Below are 23,618 nucleotides of genomic sequence, written 5' to 3' on the forward strand. Positions count from 1 at the left end.
ATGATTCAAAAAATATATTATTTCTTAAATTGAATGCTGCTTTTTCATGAAGCAAGGAGGCTAACACTTTAACCAGAAACTTAATAGGAAATTTCTACAAGTCGTGTACAATATTGTGTCTGAAATATGCATTTTCTTTAAAATCTTTTTTTTTTTTTTTAACAAATGATGTGCAAAATAATGTCCTTGACCTTTAAAACGCGCTGATCATCAAACTCAGAAGCGCAACATGATACAATTTATTTTTTTCTATTCTTTTTTATATGAGGTTGATATTATGTCAACTTGATTTTTTTCCATCGGGAATTGATTGGTTACTAATTGCTGTGACAATTATGTTTTTGATTAAAAATTAATGTATTATAAATACTATTAAATATGTATTAAAAAAATTGTCCATTTTGATTTCATGGTGAATTAAAAACTATATACTTTTAATGCTAGATTCATTTTTTGGTTAAACGATAAAAGAAAAAGTAATGGGACACAAAATAAGACACCATTTCATTATCATCTCTACATGACACCATTCCAGTTTGCTTATCGGACAATCAAATCCACTGATGACGCAATCGCAATGGCCGTACACTCTGCCCTGAAACAGCTGGAGAGTAGAGACACCTATGTGATTACAGCTATGCATTCAACACCACCATCACTACCAAACTTACAGCCAAACTAATGATCTGGGACTAAAGAATCACTTATGATCTGAGTCACTTATGTAACGGTGTCTTGGAATTTCCAGACTGGCAGACCCCAGGTGGACAGAATTGGTCTCCACAGAGCCTCTTCACTCACACTCAGCACTGGTGCCCCACAGGGGGGTGTACTCGGCCCTCTCCTGTACTCCCCGTTTACTCACGACCGCTCTGCTAAGCACAGCTCCAACATCATATTCAAATTTGCTAATGATACAACCATCCTAGGACTCATCACGGATGGTGACAAGGCATCCTACAGAGATGAGGTCAGTACACTCTCAGTATGATGTGCTGACAACAATCTCTCTTTAAACATCAGCAAGACCAACGGTGCTTCTCATTTCTTATTTGTGCATCCTCGTTTCATTCCCTCGCTTCCTTTCCTCGTGTCCCAGGATGTGAGGGAAGGCTGCAAGGAAAGAAAAAGAGGGCGGAGGAATTGAAGGAAAACGTGCGCCACTTCAAAGCGTCATCAACTGTGCTCAAAGGATCTGCCCTTATGTTGTTAAGTTAGGTTATTTATGAAATAATAAAGATAAAGCAAGATGCTCTGTTGATTTATGTGTGATATATGGTTTATTTAAACTGCAAAAGTAAAGCATAAATGAAAATGATTGCGACAGATGTGAAGGGGGAGGAGAATTTATACGTGCATCAGGTTTCTCGACAAGAAAGACTTCCGCATAGGATACACCAGAGCATCCTCGCTCATCGCTCCTCGCGGTGCAACTAGAGAATTGAGATGTCCTTCAACATGGCTGAATTCGATCGGTTTCCAGGTCATAGGCTGGAGGGCAGAGGAGCGAGGAAACGAGGAAGCATCTATTTGAGTATTGAGAAGCATCCAAAGGAGATGATTGTGGACTGCAACAAGTCACAGAGAGGTGGTCACGTTCCCCTTAACATCAATTGGGTGGAAGTAGGGCGAGTTAGGAGCTACTCTACCAGTTCCTTGGCATTCACATCTCCATGGACCTTTCCTGGAGCCTACACTAAGACATCATTGAGAACAGCCCGTCAGAGTCTCTATTCCTGCAGAGGCTGCAGAGATTTGGCATCTCCGAGGACATCATGTCAAACTTCTATCGCTGCACCACAGAGAGCCTTCAGACCGGCTGCATCACTGTATGGTATTGCAACTGCTCTTCCTCCGACCAAAAGCTCTTCAGAGAGTGGAGAGAACATCTAAGCTCATCACAGGACACAAACTCCCAGCCTCACAGGACTGCTTGAGAAAGGCCCGCAGCATCATCAGGGACTGCACTCACACTGCTCACACCCTGTTGTTACTACACTGTCGTCTGGCAGACGCTTACGATCCATCCAGACTGAAGAACAGCTTTTCTCTTCAAGCCATCAGACTGCTTACCAGCCAGCTGTCCTTCATCTAGATCTGCAACACTGTACTACCGACACTTTATTACTGCCACTTGGACATTGAGACGACTTTTTCTCACTCAGGTCTACTTACTGCTCTTAATACTTTTACTATTTATTGTATTTATTACTGCACTCTTGTATTTATTCATCTAGCTCTGCGTCAATTCAATGTCACTTTTTACTGCCACTTCGGACACGAAGATTTCTACCTCAGTATTCTTACTCAGTACTACTTAAAGCTAGGGTAGGTAATCCTGTTCAGAAAAAAAAAACATTCCAAATTTGTTTAAACTGTCTTTATATACCAATACATAATTAAAATGTAAGTACTCTGAAAAAGAAAGTATAAAAATCGAGTGTCTGTAGACCTCTCACGACTGTTGTAAACACAGGTCATTATTTCCATTCACTCCACCCCCTCCCTTCTGGGCTCCTTCCAAAGCCACGCCCCCAAAACACATGAACGCGCTGACGCCAAACGCTCAGGCTCAGCTGAAGACGCATTTATTATTTACCTGAGATGAGCGGAGAGGAAGGAGCGCAGTGCATGCAGTGACATCATGTCAGAATCACATGTAATAAAATACCTAACTTTATCACTATGAATATAAACAAATATGATGGGTTTTAGTACTCACTATCAAGCTAGCATATCGATACTGGTAAAGTTTAAAATATATTTTGTTTGATTCGGTAACGAGCTATATATTTAGGCTATAGGTAACGAGCTATATTTATAAGGCAAAGCTAGGTTGCATTGATACACGTTTTTCCATTACCATCAGTTAAACTGTGATGAAGGTGAATTTCGTGTAAGAGTCATAACATATACGGTGTTTTGCATGTAAGAGTTTCCATGATGAAAACATTGTTGACTCCGATGAGGACTAACGTTACACTCCGGTGACAAGTACCGCATCGTCGGTTCGAGGACAGGTCCACTCCGGGGTCGGGGACGAAGCAGAGGAGGTCGTTCAAGAGTGCGGGCAGGGTCCGAGGAAGTAGTTTAGCAAAGTAGCAAAGCTGGCATTGGTACTTTTTGCTGCATTTTCTCAGCCATTGTGCCGCAAACTCCTGCTTACTCGGTGTAGTGAGCTGAATATTTCCGGGAACGGTGACATGTGATGATGAGTGCACGCAGGGCTGTGCACGCAGTGGTGCTCGGGCACGAGACATGAAGGCATCTGATTGGTTCTTTACATTCGCACCGAATGGCAGTGATTGGTCAGAGTTTTTACTGTCCTACAGCTGCTACAGAGGTCAGATTTTTTCGATTCCTTTTTCTGAACACATAATGTATTGACTACTATCAGAATGGAAGGACCATTTCACCCAGTATAAAAAAAAATGTTTCTGAACAGGATTACCTACCCTACCTTTAATACCCTTTACACCGTTAAAGGCCCATTCAACTTCACACCAAGAACAATAACTATAGATAAATATATTAGCGTCCAGCAGACGATATCATTCTGTTTTTCTAAGCGTGTGCTTGTCTGTCACTTTAAATGCTCAAGCTCATTACATCAGGATGGATTCTGATTGGCTGTCAATGTTTTTATCATTCATATGCTGGATAAAATCATTCTGAAAGTGATTCCAATGATATCGTTTCTCTGTGCCGTTATCGTTACAGCTGTATTGTGAACTCTGCTATTTAATATTGAGAATGATTTTTAGAACTATATCTTTATCGTTATCTTTATAGTTATCATCCTTGGTGTGAACGAGACTTTAGACTTGATTGTATTTGTTACTGCAACTTATTATTATTATTGCTTGTGCACGTTTTATTGTTTTTATTGCTTTGTCTACCTTTTATTGCTCTGCCTGCAGAATAGCACATCTCTTTAATATCCAAGTGCTCCACTTGTATGTGTGGTCATGTTTACTAAATTTGTGGGTTTGTATTTGTGTATGCTCCTGTTAATATTACTGTATGTCTGAGCCTCACCACCAGTATTTCAATGGCCAGTTTTCCCCAGCGTTAATTATGCAAATGATAAATAAATGCCTCTTGATCCCTAAACACCAGCAGCACACCTGTACAACACCACCTCACACACTCCTGAGAATTTACAACATGACATTTTGATTCATTTCCACCTGCCATAACGGGTGGAATTAAGCTGATTTGGAGATTTGTGACAACAGGAACATTATTAATGCTATATTCTTTCTGACCAATTTAAACTGCACAATTTCATGCTCTTTAATATTTGACTGATTGTCAGCATGTGTCATGATTGTGAAAAAGAAAAGCGCCAGTGAACCGTACCCATGCTGTACTTTATAACCAATTATTAATGAGTAACTGTTACAGTATTTCTACTTACAGTGGCCCCATAAACTATTTGGACACTGAAGTCTCACATAAAATTGAATGAGTAATAAGTCGTTGTATGTGACAACATAAACAAAATGACTTCACATGTAGAAGTTGAATTGATATAATGTTCTAAATATTTTTACACTTCTCATAATATAAAATGCCTGTAAGTTTTAGTCATTTACAATAGTATTTTATATTTCTGTCTCACATTTATTCTCACAAAATCATGTGGGAAAGGCTTTGAGTCTGTTGATTTCAGTTTGTTGGTTGTACCGCAGTCTGCTTGAAAAGGTGGTCTGGGATACAATTCACTGATGGTATGAATGCAATCCGTCCAATATTGTGAAAGTCCACTGTTATTGATGATGCAGACACCTTACATGGCCACACTTGTGAATTTCTATAGCTGCTTGTCTCTGAACAAATAGACTTCCATAATGCATTTCCTCTCTTGCAAAAGTAGGGCTCTATGATTTCCACAATGCGGAAAACACGGACTGAATCAAAAAATGTCAAATCTTGGATGAATAAATCAAAAGTAGGTCAGTACACTTAAATCAAATCACGATATAGACTATTATACTCTCCAAGTGAATACACTCCAAGCCGATCATTTTGGTATATTTTGTGTGTATTTGATCGTTTAGACGCACACACAAGGCCTGTATAATTTGCTTGTCTAGTTGCGGTCCATTTCGGAGCGCACACACATAAAGCCTTGAAGTTGGAAACGGCGTCTCCTGTGTGGAATATATTTTTAATATCTCTTTTTATCATCACACATGTCCTGCAATTTAGCAACAGTAGAGATTGAATATTACACCAATCAGTAGCCTATTCTACATTGTTACTTGACCTTACTGTTGCAATGTGTAATTCAGTTTAATAAAATCTTTTTCTTTGTTAACATGAATAATTTATGATCACTCTACTTCTCAGCTACCAAAAAATAAAAATATATGCATATTTCTGAGGCTTCATTGAGGAAATATGCAGACTTTCAATCATTTCAAGCTTTGATTTAAATTTCTTCATACAAACACTGCACATTATCAGTCTCATCTGCGTTTAATTATAAATAAAACGAAAGTAAAGATCTTTCACTATCATTTACTTATAAACTACAGCGAGCGACTGCTGTGTGCGTTCACAATAATCACTAATATTTCCAGTCAGCTCTGAATGTTCAGCTTTAAATATTAATTCATATCTGTGTGTAAACTAATATGTGTGTACTGTAGAATCAAGCAAGTCACACAGGTTTGGAGCAACATGAGACAAATTTCCTTTCTGGGTGAACTATGCCTTTAACAGCCCTAGTAGTTAACTTTTGGCAGTGAGATCAAATGATGAGTCAAGAAGGAGATGATATTACTTCCAGTTCATTGATCTCACTGTCAAGTCAAGCGCACAGCATTGTGGGATACACAGTGAGTTCTGGTTGTTTACTGCACATTTGGCCAAATATATCATCTGAGAATGCCATCCATACTGCTAGTAGTGCACTGTTTTACACATACCCCTTGATTAGGGTGAGTATTTCCAAAATATGTTCAAGTATGTCAGAGAGAGACACAAAGAGAGAGAGTTACATTCCTCAGGTGACGGTGGATGTGTGTCACAGAAACATGAGTATTCCCGTGTTTACACCACACCCGTGTGTTTGTTCAGACTTTTGTGTAGCTTTGAGGAGAGGCTGTTGAACTTCCTGGAGTGAACGGTAAGAGGTGGGGCGACCGGCAGGTGCACTTCATAAACACATGGGACACACACACACACACACACACACACACACACACACACATGCTACAACGGCCAAACCAGGACACGACAGCACACAAATGCACATTAAAACCCTAAACAGGAGGAACACACCTTGTGTTGCTAAATATAACAACAACAGACATGTGTGAGGATGAAGGAAATATCCTGACTCGATAAAATAGAGCAAGAGACACATTTTATGTCGAATTTTGAACCACTGAATTTGTTAAGCGAAATAAAATGGACCCAAAATGGGCCTGTCGAATATTATAAGTTGTAATTTTTAAACAGAATGAATATTTTGGAAGTGAAATCTGAAAGGTGAATATGGATTACTGAATTTTTAATCTTGAAAATGTGTGTGAACTGTTTTGAATTGAAATATTCACAGCTTAGATATAAAAGCAAGCCCTAAAAATACAATGCATTAAAATGCAAGCACGGTTAATGCAATGCATATTTTTTTCAAGTAGTGCAATTCAACAAGCTTTTTTGTTTAAAAGACTGTTGGCATTATTTTACTTCCATAGTTTACGAGAACACTTGCCGAGATAGGAAGCCTCTTTGTGTGTGTGCTCGGATACACAGATAATAGCACGCATAACAAATTGAGTTGTTTTTTGCCTCTTCTTGTGTTAGAATGGTTTAAAATCATGTGAATGTGTAAACTGGCAAGACAAAAAAATTGCAGATGATAAACTTTAACTCTATAATGATTAAACTTTGCAATTAATCCGCGAATCACATGCGTTCTGAACCATGGGGTCCGTACGGATCACGGATAAACTACGATCCGTTTAACCACTAGATAATATTGCTCAATTTGCACTATTGCCACTTTGTATTTTTTTTCTTCCTTTAATTTTGCCATGCCAAAGCATTCTAGTTTAGACAAATAAACAGCGAGTGAATCAAGAGCAGAAGAGTTCAGAGATTCAACTCACACTTGAACTGCCGATGTAATTTACGATTATAACTATTTCACACACAACAACAAAAATAACCCTGTCTTTCAGAGAGAACATGACAGACAGACAGACAGCTGTTACTGTCCAAATATACTAATCTCACCACTTTTAAAAATACGCACCACCAACAAATGTTTAAAACTATAATAACATGGAATGTGCAACGGTATTTGTGGTTTGAGCATTTGAGATGCCAGCAACTGAGTTACACCCAGAGTACATACTCCAAACACACAGTCAACGGCTCAGGAAAGCTAAGCGCTAACTTACCAACCTGTCATTACCGCAGTGAGGTGTCATCACACGCCAACTAACTATGTGCTGTCTGCTCTTTACTATGGCCCTAGTATTAACATCTCCAATGATCTGAACACAAGTGTTCAGCAGAGCTGGATAACTGTTGACACCTGCTAGTAACACGCATCTCACTTGTGAAGGGTTTTGAGGAAAAGATCTGATGTTGATAAAGCACCAAAAAGTGGTTACGTTGTTGCCTCAGATATATTCAAATGTATGCAATGCTCATCGTTTTTTGTTGTTATTGTAAATGGTCAGACAGTTAAAGTCACACGTAACCTGCACTGTTTAAAGTGCTTGTTTTAGTACAGTGAATGATTGACAGATGAGTAGAACAGTCTTTCACTGTTATCCGGGAAGCATCAGGATGCATTAACGTTTACACCACAAATACATTTAACTGCTTTTAAATTTGGTTCAAGTGAGCAGACACTCAAACTCTTTGGACTCCTTCTACATCTACCTACAACATTACATACCACAATCTACATGGGAAAACCGATTCAAAAACTACTGAAAGAATAGAAAGGATATTTGATTAAAACAATGGTCCTCGTTCACTAATCAAGTGTACGCACAAATTAGTGTGAAATCTGCATACAAACTCATAAATCCTAATTTATGAATAACTTTCATTCATACTAACATTTATTCTAAATTCTAAATTATAAACAAATAGTGGCATATATTCATCCTCATTACATTCTTGAGAGATTAGCCAATCAGACTGGAGGAGCTTGTGATTTTCAGAACACATTTGGCATTCTATACATGTTTGATGAGAGAAATGAAAGCAGAGTAGATCACATCACAACAGATTGGGCCATCTGACCAATCAGAGCAGAGTAGACCAATCACAACAGACTGGGCCATCTGACCAATCAGAGCAGAGAAGACCAATCACAACAGGCTGGGCCATCTGACCAATCACAGACTGAGCCATCTGACCAATCAGAGCAGAGTAGACCAATCACAACAGACTGGGCCATCTGACCAATCAGAGCAGAGAAGATCAATCACAACAGACTCATCTGACCAATCAGAGCGGAGTAGACCAATCACAGACTGGGCCATCTGGCCAATCAGAGAAGAGTAGACCAATCACAACAGACTGGGCCATCTGACCAATCAGAGCAGAGTAGACCAATCACAACTGACTGGGCCATCTGACCAATCAGAGCAGAGTAGACCAATCACAACAGACTGGACCATCTGACTAATCAGAGCGGAGTAGACCAATCACAAAAGACTGGGCCATCTGACCAATCAGAGCAGAGTAGACCAATCACAACAGACTGGGCCATTTGACCAATCAGAGCGGAGAAGACCAATCACAACGGACTGGGCCATCTGACCAATCAGAGCAGAGTGGACCAATCACAACAGACTGGGCCATCTGACCAATCAGAGCAGAGTAGACCAATCACAACAGACTGGGTCATCTGACCAATCAGAGCAGAGAAGATCAATCACAACAGTCTCATCTGACCAATCAGAGTGGAGTATACCAATCACAACAGACTGGGCCATCTGACCAATCAGAGCAGAATAGACCAATCACAGACTGGGCCATCTGACCAATCAGAGCAGAGTAGACTCTTTGGGAGGAGGGGTTTAGAGAGACTGAATCCTTTGTCGAACCGTTTCAGACACAGTGAGAAATGAGCTCATGCTGCAGAGTATATTATGAGAAAATTCTATTGTTTTTTGACCTTGCATGCATGTAAAGGAGACTCCAAAATAAAAATGATGAATGTTTAAAATAGCATAATAGAGGCACTTTAGTAAATGTATAGGTTTAACTTACAAGATGACATTTATATGAGTGTTCCAATAAAAAAACAATGAAATGTATATAAAAATAAATTCTGGAAAAAATAATTATTTTGGCTTGCCATCTATTTTGCTTGTCTCTTTTTAGTAGACCGTGATGATCATTTTCTTTGGTTGTGCAACATTCATTCCCAGAACACATCAGGCTCTAGATGAAGCCTTCCATGACAAACCAGCAGACCACATTAAAATAATGGCTATAAATACAGTTAATCTTTAGTAATTCCTAGGATAAATCACTTAATCCTATCAGTTCTTCGTACATATTTGCCAGAGACAAAACAAGCACCAGTAAGAAAGTTTGACAGCGTTAGCAACAGTAACTAACGGGGCATGGCAAGCGGATGTGCCAATCCCACACAACAGATAATAAACGTATTATTATGATCTTCTTTGTGGGCGTAAAGTACTACCGTCAACATCTATAGACCTGGCTCACCCAAATGAATGGTAGTGTTTACTAGCTTTGTGTTTACTTACTGAATAGCCAATCACAACAGAAATATTTACATATATAAGTCTTAAAGGTACAGTAGCAAAAACAGCCACTAATTCAAAGTCAAGGTCAGTGCACACCAAGTCCGAAATTTTTGAACGTTAAAAAATAAATACGACCTCACGTTGTGTCAGTCACATTTACACACTGCCTCTGAAACTTTCGTCTGTCATAAAAACTTCGGATCGGCTTCGATTTTCTGCATTTTTCGCATCTGTAGCAAACATTTTGAGAGGTGTTTTGACAATTCAGAGCCACTGAATGACGAATAAAAAAAAAAGTGGACTTAGAATGTGGTCCTTTATGGATCACAATGACTTCAGGAGCAACAGAGACATCTAACAGAAGAGAGTGATCAAGGGAGTTATTCTTCTCTGCCTACAAAGAGTCTCTCTTTCTGTCTCTCTGTCTCTGTGTCTCTTCCTCTACAGGACAGTCTCAGGTTACTGTGAGAGCCGGATCAGAGCCCGAATCCTCCCCCTGGAACACGGGACAGACTGTTTCTGGTGCACCCTGACTCCAGGAAACCAATGCAGCCAATCACAGTGGACCTTGCGATTGTCAGAAGACTTTTGTGTGCAATTTGCATCAAACTGTTCGTAAACCGTATGAGGCTGGCAATGTGTCCTAACCATGTGTGACAATTTGAGCTCTCTCTCTCGTCTATATTAATGAGTGTCTGTCCCAACCAGCTGCTACTGTGACGACAGTTTTGTCTGTCGCTTGGTTTCTATTTCTGCAGCGATGTGCTGGGTGGCCCAGCCTCCAGGAAAATGTGATTGGCTCAAAATCTTGTACGCTAAACGGAAAATGTGTTCTGATTGGCTGTGATTGTGGGGCCCTATACAATCCGCTTTGTTTTTTTCCCCTGCCCAAAATTTTAAAATTCCGTTTTAATAGGTAAAATAAATTTGAGTAATTCACTGAAATCATGAAACTAATACAATAAAATAAAAAAATAAAAAACTTTTAGGGCCCGAATATTTTTCCCCCCAAATAATTCTGTTCTATTTTGTCCAATTTCTGTTTTGTGCATTTTAATTTTACTGGATTCTAATTAAATGATTTAATTAAATGTCAATCATTTAAAAAGCATGTCTAATCAACTGAATTTATAAAACTTTAACAGTTTATTTATTTATTTAATAATAGGGCCCACTGAATTTAATCTCTTTTTTTTTCAGAAATATTGATGTCTGTTTTGGATTTATGATGTATAATTTAATATCAAAAACTGTGGTAATCAAATTAAGGCATACAATAATCATTTAATTAATCTTTTAAAATGTAATCAAGTGAAAATTGAACTTGTGCCAAAAATCTAAATTTTTGCCAAACAAAATGCCACACAACAGAGGTTAAAGAAAAATGTAATATTCCTTACAAAATAAAGTTAATAACTGTATTATTATTATTACTTTGAGAAGTACATTCTTCTTCTGAATTGTAATGTGTCACAATTTCTTCAAGTTAAACCAAAGTTTTATTTTGATGGTTTGTCGTGAAGACCTTTGAGTTTGTGTGTGTATAATATAAGACAATAGTTCCATCAACGGAAACATGCTCGTGAAGTGTCTCTCGTTGAAGGAGTTCATGTGGATTGACCTCATATGACCGTGACAATTTATATTATTTTCCATTTTTATGACTGGATTACACTATTCCACGGAATGGTGTCTGGTTGTATGGCATTTTCATTTTCAGGGTTCACAAGAAAGTTACTTGTATGAAATGTATCTGGTTAGGACACACTGTGAGGCTGACAAGATGCATATTAATAAATACTGTAAAAAAAAAAAATTGTAAACTTGTCAAATGTTAGATTTCTATGTCTTCACTCCAGATTATATCACAGATAAATCACAGTTGTGTGAACCTCCAAAAATACTTTTCCGAATCTGACAGACAACAGATTTCTGGTTTAATTTGTATATTTTTAAATGAAGTCATAAAATATCCCTCTCGGCTGAGAACACATTTAATGACTGAGTGTGAGGGTTGTAAAATATCATCCCCAAAAAAAACTGAAGGTTTACAGCGGTCCGCAGACCGTCTGCAGTGTGTGTTGATGTTGGCTCGAGAGGTTCACAGTACCGTGTGAACGGCCAGAGTAATGTCTGATTGTTCAGTGTTTGTCTGTTAAAGGGAGAGTTCACCCAAAAATGAAAATTCTGTCATCATTTACTCTCCCTCACCTCGTTCCAAACCCATACGTTTCTTACATTTATGTTTGGAACACAAACTTTAAAAAAAAAAATGTATCCGAGAGCTGAGTGCTTTCCATTAATAAAACAATTTTGTGGGAAAAAACTAGGGTTGTGAAACGATTAATCCCATAAAAATAAAAGTTTGTGTTTAGAAGAAAAATGTGTTATTTATATATAAAATATTTATATTTATATATAATATAAATTATATATAAATATATATATACACAGTATGCAAATATTTCTTAAATATGTACATGCATGTGTGTATATTTATACAAAACAATTATACCAAGTACACACACATATGTAACTCTGAATCACAAAACCAGTCACAAGTAGCACACGTAGGCAATAGCCGACAATACATTGTATGGGTCAAAATTATCGATTTTTCTTTTATGCCAAAAATCATGACTATATTAAGTAAAGATCACTTTCCATGAAGATATTTTGTAAATTTCCTACTGTAAATACATATAACATTTATTTTTGTGAGTGAATGCAGCAATCGCAAATCATAAATGCACAACTTTAAAGGCGATTTTCTCAATGTTTTGATTTTTTTGCACCCTCAGATTCCAGATTTTCAAATAGTTGTATCTCGACCAAATATTCTTCTTATAAGCTTATTTATTCAGCTTTCATATTATGTATAATTTATCTCAATTTAAAAAAATATATACCCATGTGATTGGTTTTGTGGTCCAGGGTCACATATATTATGTAAACACAAACTTTAATTGTGGATGCGATTAATCGCGATCAATCATTTCCCAGCCCTAAAAACAAAACAATAGTGTGCAATTTTTAACCTATTGTTTGTTATATTAATTTTCTTGGTCAATGTCGTTGTGCGGTCAAGAACTGTCTGGAACTACTTCAGCTTTCCATAAATCTCACTGCTGCTCCATGTCCATATTGTTAAATATTACCCATATTCAACGGTTAAAAACCAAATGGGGGTCTCTTTGCTCATAGCTGATAAGTATTGTATTTAAAGGGGAACGTATGATAAATAAATAATGTTGAAACTGTAGCTTGTTTCATTATACCAGTTTGAGTGACAGAAAGACACTGAAATGGTTGTGGCACATTAACTTGTTCCCAGAAGTCTGTAATTAAGATTCTAGATTTGAATCAGTTTCAGAGATATTTGGTGGAAGGGATTTTGTTGATTTAAACAGTTTCTGAAGCTATCGAGAGTTCAAATGTGCAGTATTGTAACTACATGTTTGAAACAAGTGTCATGCCTCTTAGGAAAGTGTGTTTGCTCTCCCCACACATTGTATTCACATCAATAAACCTAGAATTGCCACGCCTGGATTAAGTATTACAATTTCCTATTGTTATAGCATGTGAAGTATAGTCATAGATCGAGTAGCATCCACGGCTAAAGGGCATATTTGGTGAAATAACTGATAATACATCAAACTTTAAAACATTTAAGAGCTCTCACACTTGAAATTGTCATTCTAAACCCCAGGTAAATGGGATCCTGGGTTATCTTATTTTATGTTTCAATTCAGACTGCTCATACTTTACCCGGAGTTAAAAATTAATCCTGGTTATTCATAATCTGACATAACCCTGGGTTACCGTTATTATTTGCATATATGCCATCAGTCATTATGCATTATGTTCTATATCCAGTTGTTTTGATAGAGGTAGACATGATATATTTCTAATTTCAATATTATTTGTTCTTCAGAGATTCTTCTTTAAATACAATAATTATTAGCTGTGTGCAAAGTGACCCACATTTTGATTTCAACCATTGGAAATTGGTAAAATCCAATAATTTGAACATAGTAACATTGGGATCCCCATATCTCTGGGATTTGACCATATAGGGCCTTTTTAAAATGAAGATATGAAGCTTTCAAAAGAAGTTTATTAAGAACCAGAATCTAAAAGAATATGGTACTAGGAATGTTCTATGCAATTGTTTTGATAAAGGGAAACAACAAGATACATTTCTAGTTTCAACATAATTTGTTTTTCAGACATTCCTCTTTAAAAGAAAAAAAATTATCAGGTAAATGCAAAGTGACCCACGTTTGGTTTTTGACCCCTGAAAATTAATAGGCTACATTTAACAATTTACTCATGGAGCCACATTGAAATCCCTCTGGAATCTTAACTGTAAATTAACCATATAGGGCCTTAAAATTAACACATTAAAAGAAAAGTTTGTGAAAGAACCACAATCTAAAAGGATATTAAGATATATTGTGCTTTTTCACATTTTTGCACTGTCACCGTTGGCATACAATGCAACATAAAATGGCTAACATCATCTGATACACCTCCTAATCCGTGTAAAAATAAAACAATGATCCTGCATCTTTCTAAAGTCATTTTGATTCCCTCCTAAGGTCAGCTGAAAATTGTCATTTTGACTCCTACAAAATAATGGATTACTCAGTAAATATTCATCCATGACATTTCATATTTTGGCTTTCTTCTTCTCGTCTTTCACCAGAAAAGAAAGTCAACATTTTTAGCCAGGGACCTCTGGTTCAGTTGACACGGAGTGACCCAGTAAATACAAATGTGTTCAAATTTTACATGATTTTGGCATGATTTTACATTTTGTGATTGGTAATGGTGTGATTTTTGGCAATACCTTGCTTTTTGCAAATAGTTTTTTTTAATACTGATCATTTAAATTTTCTAAAATTTCCAAAATTAATAATGGATTTGAAAAATTATGCATATCCAGGATGCATTTTTTCTAGTTTAATCATGCATATTGTATGTATGTATATATGTATGCACTCTTAAAGTGACAGCAGCCTAATAAACTTACTGCTGTTTGAGTCATTAAAGGGCCCCTATTATGCAATTTTAAAGTTTCCTAATTTGTGGAGTCTCCTACAACATCTTTACATGCATCAAAGTAAAAAAAAACTGTTTAATTTCCTCATTATATACATTTGCACATCACATTTTCAATGATTCTCAAACGACTCGTCAAATGAATCACTCTCTCTAAATCCCGCCTTTCCACAATATACTCTGCTCTGATTGGCCAGACAGCTCAGTCTGTTGTGATTGGCCTACCGTGTACAGCGCGCGTCGAAAACAAAACCGCTTGTCCTGAGGCTTCCTACACTGTAAACTAAACACAGTAACGAACAATGACGTCGATTTGACCATATCAATGCGAGCGCGAGTCCGATGATGAAACATTGGAAGAACTAGTTATTCAACCCGAACCTCCATCGCAAGGACAACTCGAGCAGGACTCAGTTTCTCAGTGATACACTGTGTTTGAGGTACATTATATGAGATGTTGCAACTGTAATTCCTCACCATCAGCATTAACAAGTGCATGTCCATCAACAAACCGATTATTTTACTTGTACTAATTTATTTACTGAGTATTTTTCTAATATATTGCGGTGAACATGTGGGAACTGTATCAATAACAGTGCATGTATACAATATACATTAGCCGAGCTCTAGAGTGAATGATCTGATGTAACATAAACGTTGCTAAAACAAATATTTCCTCAAAGTAGTGAGAACGACAGACAATCTGCATTAATAGACACAGTTATAGGTAATCGTGGCCCACAAACTGATTAGCAGAAGTATTTCAGTAAGACAGTAATAACATGAGTTAGCCAGTTAGCAGGAGACCTACACATTATAAAACTCAAAACTAAGCATTTTGAACACCATCTTTCAAGAGCAAGCGGTTTGTGAATCCTGTATTGAACTCTGAGATTTGAGAAGCAGTCGTCAGTGAAATAAAGGGAACACAGCAAAAGTTTAAAATTATACTGCTGTGATATCGTGGTAAAGATGAATTTTAACCACTGATTCTTCACAGGCTCGTCCTTGGGCAGAGAAAAACTGAAAAAAAAAACTGGCTTTACTTTCACATTGTAGAGCACAGCGTCTTCTCGACATGATGCTATCCAGTATCCACAGGAATCAGCTGCTGGTTTGAGGTTCAAGTTTTCCCTGGTGTCGGCGCGCGCAGTAAGTGGGCGGGCAATATGCTAATGTTTCGTCTTGACGTCACAACGAAACGGCTTATGACTCGTTTGAAAAACAATTCATTTCATTGACTCAGAGTCGACTCTTACTTTTGAAAGACAATAACTTTATATACGGTGCACTTTCAGATTTAAAACTTTGCAGGATGTTTTCATTCACTTAGAGCTATGTCACACACTAGATGAAAGGTCATTTTCAAAAATCCATAATAGAGGCCCTTTAATATTTATCAAACAACAAAAGACAGAGAAAATCACTTTTGTAGCTTTAACAACGATTAATTATATTTAATTTATACAGTGAAGAACATGCAATGGTATTTTACATTTGATTATTCAATGTCTGTACCTGAATACAGTTAGATTTACCTGAAAAACAAAGCACTGTTTATTTCATTTGTATATTTGTTCTATTGTCTATGCTTGTAATTTAGTTTTTTTTTTCTATGCAGATTCACTCCCTAACAAAATCACCCCAATAAATCATTCTAGACTGATTAATTAATCTGATGAAATGGTTTTCATATCGCAATATATATTGCAGAAAAACAAAATATGGCAAAATTAGTATACTAACTTACAATACTGTGACAGACCTGACATTTTTTCTTATGTACCAGTGGACATTTAAAGTGGTCCACAGCTATAGGACTCCCAAAACAAATCTACAATTCATTTACAATTGATTTATATTCTATTTAATGACAATTATTACAATCATTATTACAACAGAAATGTTAACTACAGCCAGAGGATCAAATCTTTCACTCTGCTTTTCACTTTCCTGCCTTAAATCTACCAGAGATGCAGACTGCCGGGTCTTTATTATGTTTCATTCACACAATTCACCAAACCGGTTCATAAAAAGACTTAAAGAAGTCTGGCCAGCCATGTAGGAAACATCTGAATCCCTATGAACCCACATCAACAGCAACAATGCAAGCACTCTGCAGCTCAACATGTTAAAACCAATACAATGGTGGAAAAATTCCTCCCTCAAGCCAGGACAAGACCTGTTTACACAGTTACACACCTTCATTTCACAATCACAGAGAAATAAGAGATGGATGAGTGTGAGGTGGGTCCTAGAAAGGTTTATATAGACCTTAGCCAGGGTAGATCCCATATTGAATTGTATGTGGATGAAAAGAGGCTGTGAAGGATAGACTTTAATGGCATTCTCTTCATAAACGTCCTGTAAATTTCACAACATTTGTGCCAATAAGCAAGAAACCACCTAGAATACCCTACCAACCACACAGCATCATGCTGAGATGTTCTGAGTGGTTTTACCATGTCGATTAATCGAAATCTTAAAAATATTGCAATGTTTCTAAACCGCCGAAAGCATGATTTTCCGCCAATTGTGTGCAATCTGAATACAGAGCGCCTAAATCTAGCGGGAGAACAGAACAGAGAGGGTTTACAGTTACAACATGAAAGAAAGCACAGAAACAGGGATGGTGAATTCAGGGCAGGATTAGGACTTGGCCAAAGAAAAATCAACATCCGTGGTTTGGGAATATTTTGGATACAGGAGAGTAGGGATGCAACAGCATGAAAATTTCATTTCACGATTATAGTGACCAAAATCATCACGATAATCAATATTATCACGGTTTTGTTCAAATGAGATGAAAATGTACAAAAAGAACTGATACGCACACTGAAAACATTTCAACAAGTTTTATATTTGGAAATCAACAAACAACAAATAAAATTAGCAGCTCTAGGCACTTTTTTTTAAGCATAGACATTCAATTATATGGCCATAGTCAATAGCAACGCATTATACCCCGGCGAACATCTCTTCTATCACCACGGACACGCTCTCGTTTAGGGCTGCACGATATTGGAAAAAAAAACACATTGCGATATTTTTTCCCCAACGATATATATTGCGATATTGCGAGCCATCAATCCAGGCTAAAGTCAATAATTACCATTCCATGATATTAATAATTTCACTAATAAACAAGCTTCATTACAAGTGACAAAAAGGTCACTTAATATTTTATTCCAAAATTAGAACATATTTCTGTAAGAATTCGGTGAACGTTCTACGCAATCCAACGTGGCGGCGCTCTTAACAGATGTTTGTTTGTTCATTAGGCTATAGCCTAATTCCTCAGAATAAGTAAAAAAAATCTTATTCTCTCTCGATACTGATGATACTGACTCGCGATCTTCACAGTAGTGAACACGCCGGAGAGAAATGCACATTTCATACAGTTTTATTTTGTTTTGAATGGTTATTTTTAAAAGTAGAGATTTCTGTAGATAATAGATATATTTAGATAGATAAGCTACCGGTTTCAGTTCATGGATGATAGCTTAAGCTGTTCAGTCGCTGGCGCCTCCGTGTCGTGATTATTTATTGTCTGCTATATTAACTTTTTATTTATTAAATCCAGGAAATTGGATAATGAAACAGATTAAAATTAAGATACAATTAATACAAAACGAAATTCGCTTTAAAGAACGGCTTTGTGCTTTCTGTTTGAGGTCTCTGTGAAAGTTTTAAAGCAGTCTTTTAGTGCCGCATCATAACGGTCGCGTCCGTAATGGAGAACTGTCACGTAACATTGTTTTTTCCTCATAAATGCGAACACGAAAAATAAAAGACAAAAGACTTTTTAAAAAAGACAACCATCCACGACTTTATAACACTCCAGGCAAAGTAGCCTACCTCTTTTTGGTCAACATCCTCCTTTTTGGAGCCGAAATAGTTCCAAATAGCTGATTTTTTTTTTTTTTTTTTTGCGGCGGATCCTCTTCGTCGCCCATTTTTAGCTATAGGATTGCCAGTGAATGTTGGCTGTGAGCGGTGAGCAGCAGCACAGTGAACCAATCACTGTGCAGGCACGCGGAACGTGCAAATGTCACCGCAGCAACAAGCCATACAACAAACTCGTGTTTGCAGTGTGCTACCGTTCTTTTAATACACCATGAGTGCTACTACCCTTCACATCGCATGTTCCGGCGATGTGACTATCGCTCATGCGCACATCGCGATGTCGATGTTAAAACAGAATATCGTTCAGCCCTACTCTCGTTTCATTAAAACGCTATTATAATGCATGCTGCGGCTGCGGCAGACTGATGCTGCCAGTACAGGATTTACAAAAGGTTTTCGCGATAATCGCGAAAATCGCGATAATCGAACACGGTTTTCATGACAATTACATTTTAAACGAGAATACTAACCGTCAGGACATTTTATCGTGGTTTATCGTGAAACCGGTAATCATTCCATCCCTACAGGAGAGATGATGTATCACAGAGTCAAGAAATTTGCAAGACCCGTCAAACAATCATTGCGGCAAAACAGAGCGGCCATTCACACAGAACGCGATTTTGTTAAAAACACGAGACGCAGGTTTAGAGATCCGCTTAAAAAGCTGAACTTGTTTTACCTTGTTTTTGCCGGCTGGAACGGCGAGTCAACGCGCGAGATGCTGCAAAAGACGCAAGCGCAACGGTTAAATACGTCCGTCTAGCACGTACACATAGAAAAACAATGGCACATTCCGAACCAGGTAAACTAAAAACCGTTAATGCAGGCATTTGCGAACTACACAACATACGAAAAGAGTTCAAAAAGGCCTAAAGAAATAACCAATGCCGCCACGCGTCATTAAAGGATTAGTTCACCCAAAAATGAAACTTCTGTCATTAATTACTACTCACCCTCATTTCGTTCCAAACCCATAAGACCTTCGTTCATCTTTAAAACACAAATTAAGATGTTTTTGATGAAATCCGAGAAGTTTCTGAACGGTAGTAAAGACATCGTTAAAATAGTCCATGTGACTCCAGTGGTTCAACCTTAATGTTATAAAAGGGCAAGAATTATTTTTGTATGCAACCCCCCCCCCCCTTCAATTTAAAATTCTGATTAATGTCTCACTGAACATGCAAATACTCCAGTTAAAGATCTCCAAACAGAGAGAGACAGAGAGATGAATGAAGATTGCACAGAAGTGAGGGTGTTTCACTTCACACCTGTTTTGAGCGCAGGAGTTTACAGTAGTTTTCCTAGGATAGAGGGAAAACATCCCAGGTGCTGGAACGCCCCGGGAACGGGCAACTGCTAGGGTTTTGTCAAATTGCTGACACTATGGCAGTGCTCGGTTTATTTTATTTTTTCTAACAGCCCAATGGAAATGGAAAACACACTGTGTTGTTGATCATTACCAGCGAAGGTGTGAAAGACATTCCAGAGCTCAGGAATGCATTACATGGAAATGATGAACTTAAAATAGATTAATAAATGAAGAGTTCAGATGCAAAAGCCTCTAAGTGCCATCTGAAATTTTCTTCTAGAATGATAATTTTTTTTCAAGCTTGTATATTTAAGTTCAGTAATTTCACTTAAATGACAATTCATAGGTAATTTTCATTGCCATTTAAGTGAAATTACTGAACTTAAATATACGAGCTTGATAAAAATTATCATTCTAGAAGAAAATTTCAGATGGCACTTAGAGGCTTTTGCATCTGAACTCTTCAAATATTAAGCGTATGAAGGCCTGATCAGACAAAAAGAGCAGCGTGGCAAAGTAGATCAGGACCATATGACCCTGGCAGGCTGCCATAGGACTGGAGTGCTGTCTGATCATTGTGTTTCAGGGACAAAATCAGATCTGAGCAGTGTTTGTGCATGCAGTAATATGGTAAAACTCACAAAACATATCCAGGTCATATTTAATCCCCAAAACAAAACAAAAATTATACTTGAAATATGTTTCATTAAGAAAATGTGAGCAAAAAGGGTAGATATTTTTGAGGAAAAAGTTTCGGTTACTTTGGCTGAGACATTTTTCAAATTATCTTGATGTTCCGCAGCAGAAACAAAGTCATACAGGTTTGGACCGACATGAGGGCGAGTAAATGATGACAGAATTTTCATTATTGAGTGAAATATCCCTTTAAATTCTCATTAAACAATCACATTATTAAATAGTCCCATCTCTGCTTTTGTCTTTAATTTTATTACGTTTTAGGCTCAGATACGACCCAGACATGTTCTTCACCCATCAGGAATGTTTCAAAGGAATGCTGTTCTAATGAGCTTTGCTTTGCTATGCCAACATACTTCTCTATATACCATCCGCATTTCAGGTCAGGCCTCTGTCCCTCATTGGGCCACAATGTCAACAATATTTCTAAAAATATTCCCCTTTTTCAACCCCCAAACAAATGTTCTGCAGTGAGCCCTTCTGTTGCCCAACTGTTGGCAGAACTTTGACCCCAGACTCACAGAGAGCAGCTTTCCTGCTCTCCCAAAACTTCTTTTCAAAGACACAATCATGTTTCTGACTGCTCACAAACCATAAATTGAGTGTTTTCCTTATAATCCAATTTAAAACTAAAGCATTTTACATTTCAAACCAAAGTCATGTGAAATGAGAACAATGAATTTTCAGCTGTCAATCATGGACTTGTCACAACTGTAAAAATATACTAACTAACTAATATATTTTTGTGAGATTTACCCAGATTTACTGTTGCTTACCCGTATCGGCTCGGTGGAGAATCTGATTTTCCTTCTTGGAGACCGTTCCTCATCCTCAGACAAACCAGGAGCATCATCATACTCCTCATAGACCTCATCTTCATCCTCATCCTCCTCCACCTCATCCTGCTGGTCCTGAACCGATTCCCCTTCCTTATCATCCAAAAACGCAGCGTTCTCAAAACTATAAAACACAGGAGAAGATTTCCCACATTCGTCTGGATCTTCCTGCTCGCTCTCCTCGTCATCATCTTCATAACAGCTATTCCTCTTTTGTATGACCTCCTCCTCTTCTTCTTCTTCGTCATCTTCTTCTTGATTCGGTTCCTCTTTCTTCAGCTCTAATGATACACATACATCCTTCTCCAGCTGTTTGTCCTCAGTATGGTTTTGAGGTGATGACACCTTCAAAGAGTTCAGATCTTCTTTTGGAGACTCGGATTTAAGTTCTCTTTGTAGCTTCACCTCTGACATAGCATCCTCCAAAAACTCTTCGTCGTTCTCCTCGCTTTCTGAAGACTCGTTCTGGACCACTACCAGCTCGGCCCGTACCACTCCCGCACCAGCCGGGTCCAGGCATTGTGTGGCGGTCTGCTCATGAGAGACGTCCCTAGATGGACTGGGAATTATGTGGTTCTCACTTTTTGGTTCCTCAGGACTCCAAGGCCGTTTATAGAGACTGGAAGGAGATTTGAGATCGTTCGCAGGAGGACTACTTGGTTTATTTGTCAAGGAATCTTTCACTGAGTCACTTCCAGAAGACGGAGAACGTTTAAATGGACTCTGAGCCGTGGGCGAAAGAGGCTCGCCGGTGCTCCTGCCGGTCGGGGAGGTTGGTTTGTATGAAACCGGGCTGATGGACTTGAACGGAGGGCTACCGGCTACTGGTTCTGTTTTATGCGGGAATGATTTGGGTGATGCGTCAGAGTTTGGGGATGTGGGTTCGTGTGCTTGATCAGTAACTGTGGAAGTGGGTTTCTGGGATCTCCCTCGTAGAGGCGACGCCAGCGAGTGCTCAGAGGCGCTGCTCAGTTTCTCAGGGCTTTTAGCGGAAACTTGCATCGACTCTTTATTATCACCGTCCACAATGAAGTTCTCCAACCGCCTGGAAATAGGCCCCGCATTCAGCGATAGCCTATTGACCTGTTTTGAGTCCTCAACGTCCCTCTTTTCCTCTGCGGCGCTACTCACAGATGACGTTGGGCTTTTGCTGACACTATTGTTGCTGGTGTTTTCAGAAGATCCGAAGGACCTCCGGGTGACTGAGGTCCTTCTCTCCGCGACGGGCTGCTCTTTTATCCCTCTTTCAAAGAGCTTCCTTGTCACTGAAAATTTCTCCGCCAGGGCGACTTTATCTATCTCGCCTTCTTCTCCCTTTGGAGTTCTGTCCGTGTTTTGCGGTTCTTGGTTGTTGGCAGTACTGAGGGGGGTTTTGCTGGTGCTGACTGGGAACTTGGACACTGGGGACACAGGAGATGATGCATCTGTTTTTTGAGCAGGTTTACTCTCCTGACTCTCCTGCAATTGCTGGCCATCCATTTGCAAAAAAATGTTCTTGATTTTGTTTATCCGGTTGCCAAGCGGCCTCCCCCTGGTGTCCTCTCGGGGGTCGCTGGCTCCATTAGCATAAGATTTGGCCTCGCTGTCGGATTTGGTCCCATCAAAAGTGCACTTAATGGCGTGGAAGTCCGACTTGTATGCATTTCTATGCGGGGACGCGCTCCGCAGGGTGCGTTCACCCTTGATCATTTTCAATGACTTTAAAAACTTCCTACTTTAAAACTGTATTTTTAGGTCCGTGGTCCTGTAATCCTTAATCGGACAATGGAAATGAGCCCTTCAGAGTCACTCTGATACATTGTCTCGAATCCCCGCGAACATCTGAAAAGAAAAGAAACAATGTAACACTCAAATCAAACTAGCGTTTACATTTTAATGCGATTTGAAAGCACGCGCGCGTTAAACGTTAGTTATTTCGGCGCTCTTTTGTTATCAGATAAAAACTCCACGACACTCATCCGCCTGATCAAATAAACTTTTTCAACTCAGAGCAAAACTTTCCAACAGTGATTTGCAGGCAGATCCATTGGGCTTCATTGATTCAGTGCT

At 38.3% G+C, this 23,618-nt stretch overlaps 1 protein-coding gene across 4 annotated transcripts in view; it reads right to left on the bottom strand.

The window, feature by feature from the left end:
* ppp1r9ala (protein phosphatase 1 regulatory subunit 9A-like A) overlaps positions 1-23,618 on the bottom strand; it is a 57,009-nt gene that overhangs the window by 33,023 nt on the left and 368 nt on the right. For all 4 annotated transcript variants that reach the window (XM_079881755.1, XM_079881753.1, XM_079881754.1 and 1 more), the window contains exon 2: positions 21,510-23,390. In XM_079881755.1, coding sequence (XP_079737881.1) covers positions 21,510-23,258 — 1,749 coding nt within the window. In that variant the 5' untranslated portion in view covers positions 23,259-23,390. The remainder of the gene's footprint in view (positions 1-21,509; positions 23,391-23,618) is intronic.

The sequence above is a fragment of the Squalius cephalus genome, assembly GCF_949319135.1.
Source record: "Squalius cephalus genome assembly, chromosome: 9".
NCBI lineage: Eukaryota > Metazoa > Chordata > Actinopteri > Cypriniformes > Leuciscidae > Squalius > Squalius cephalus.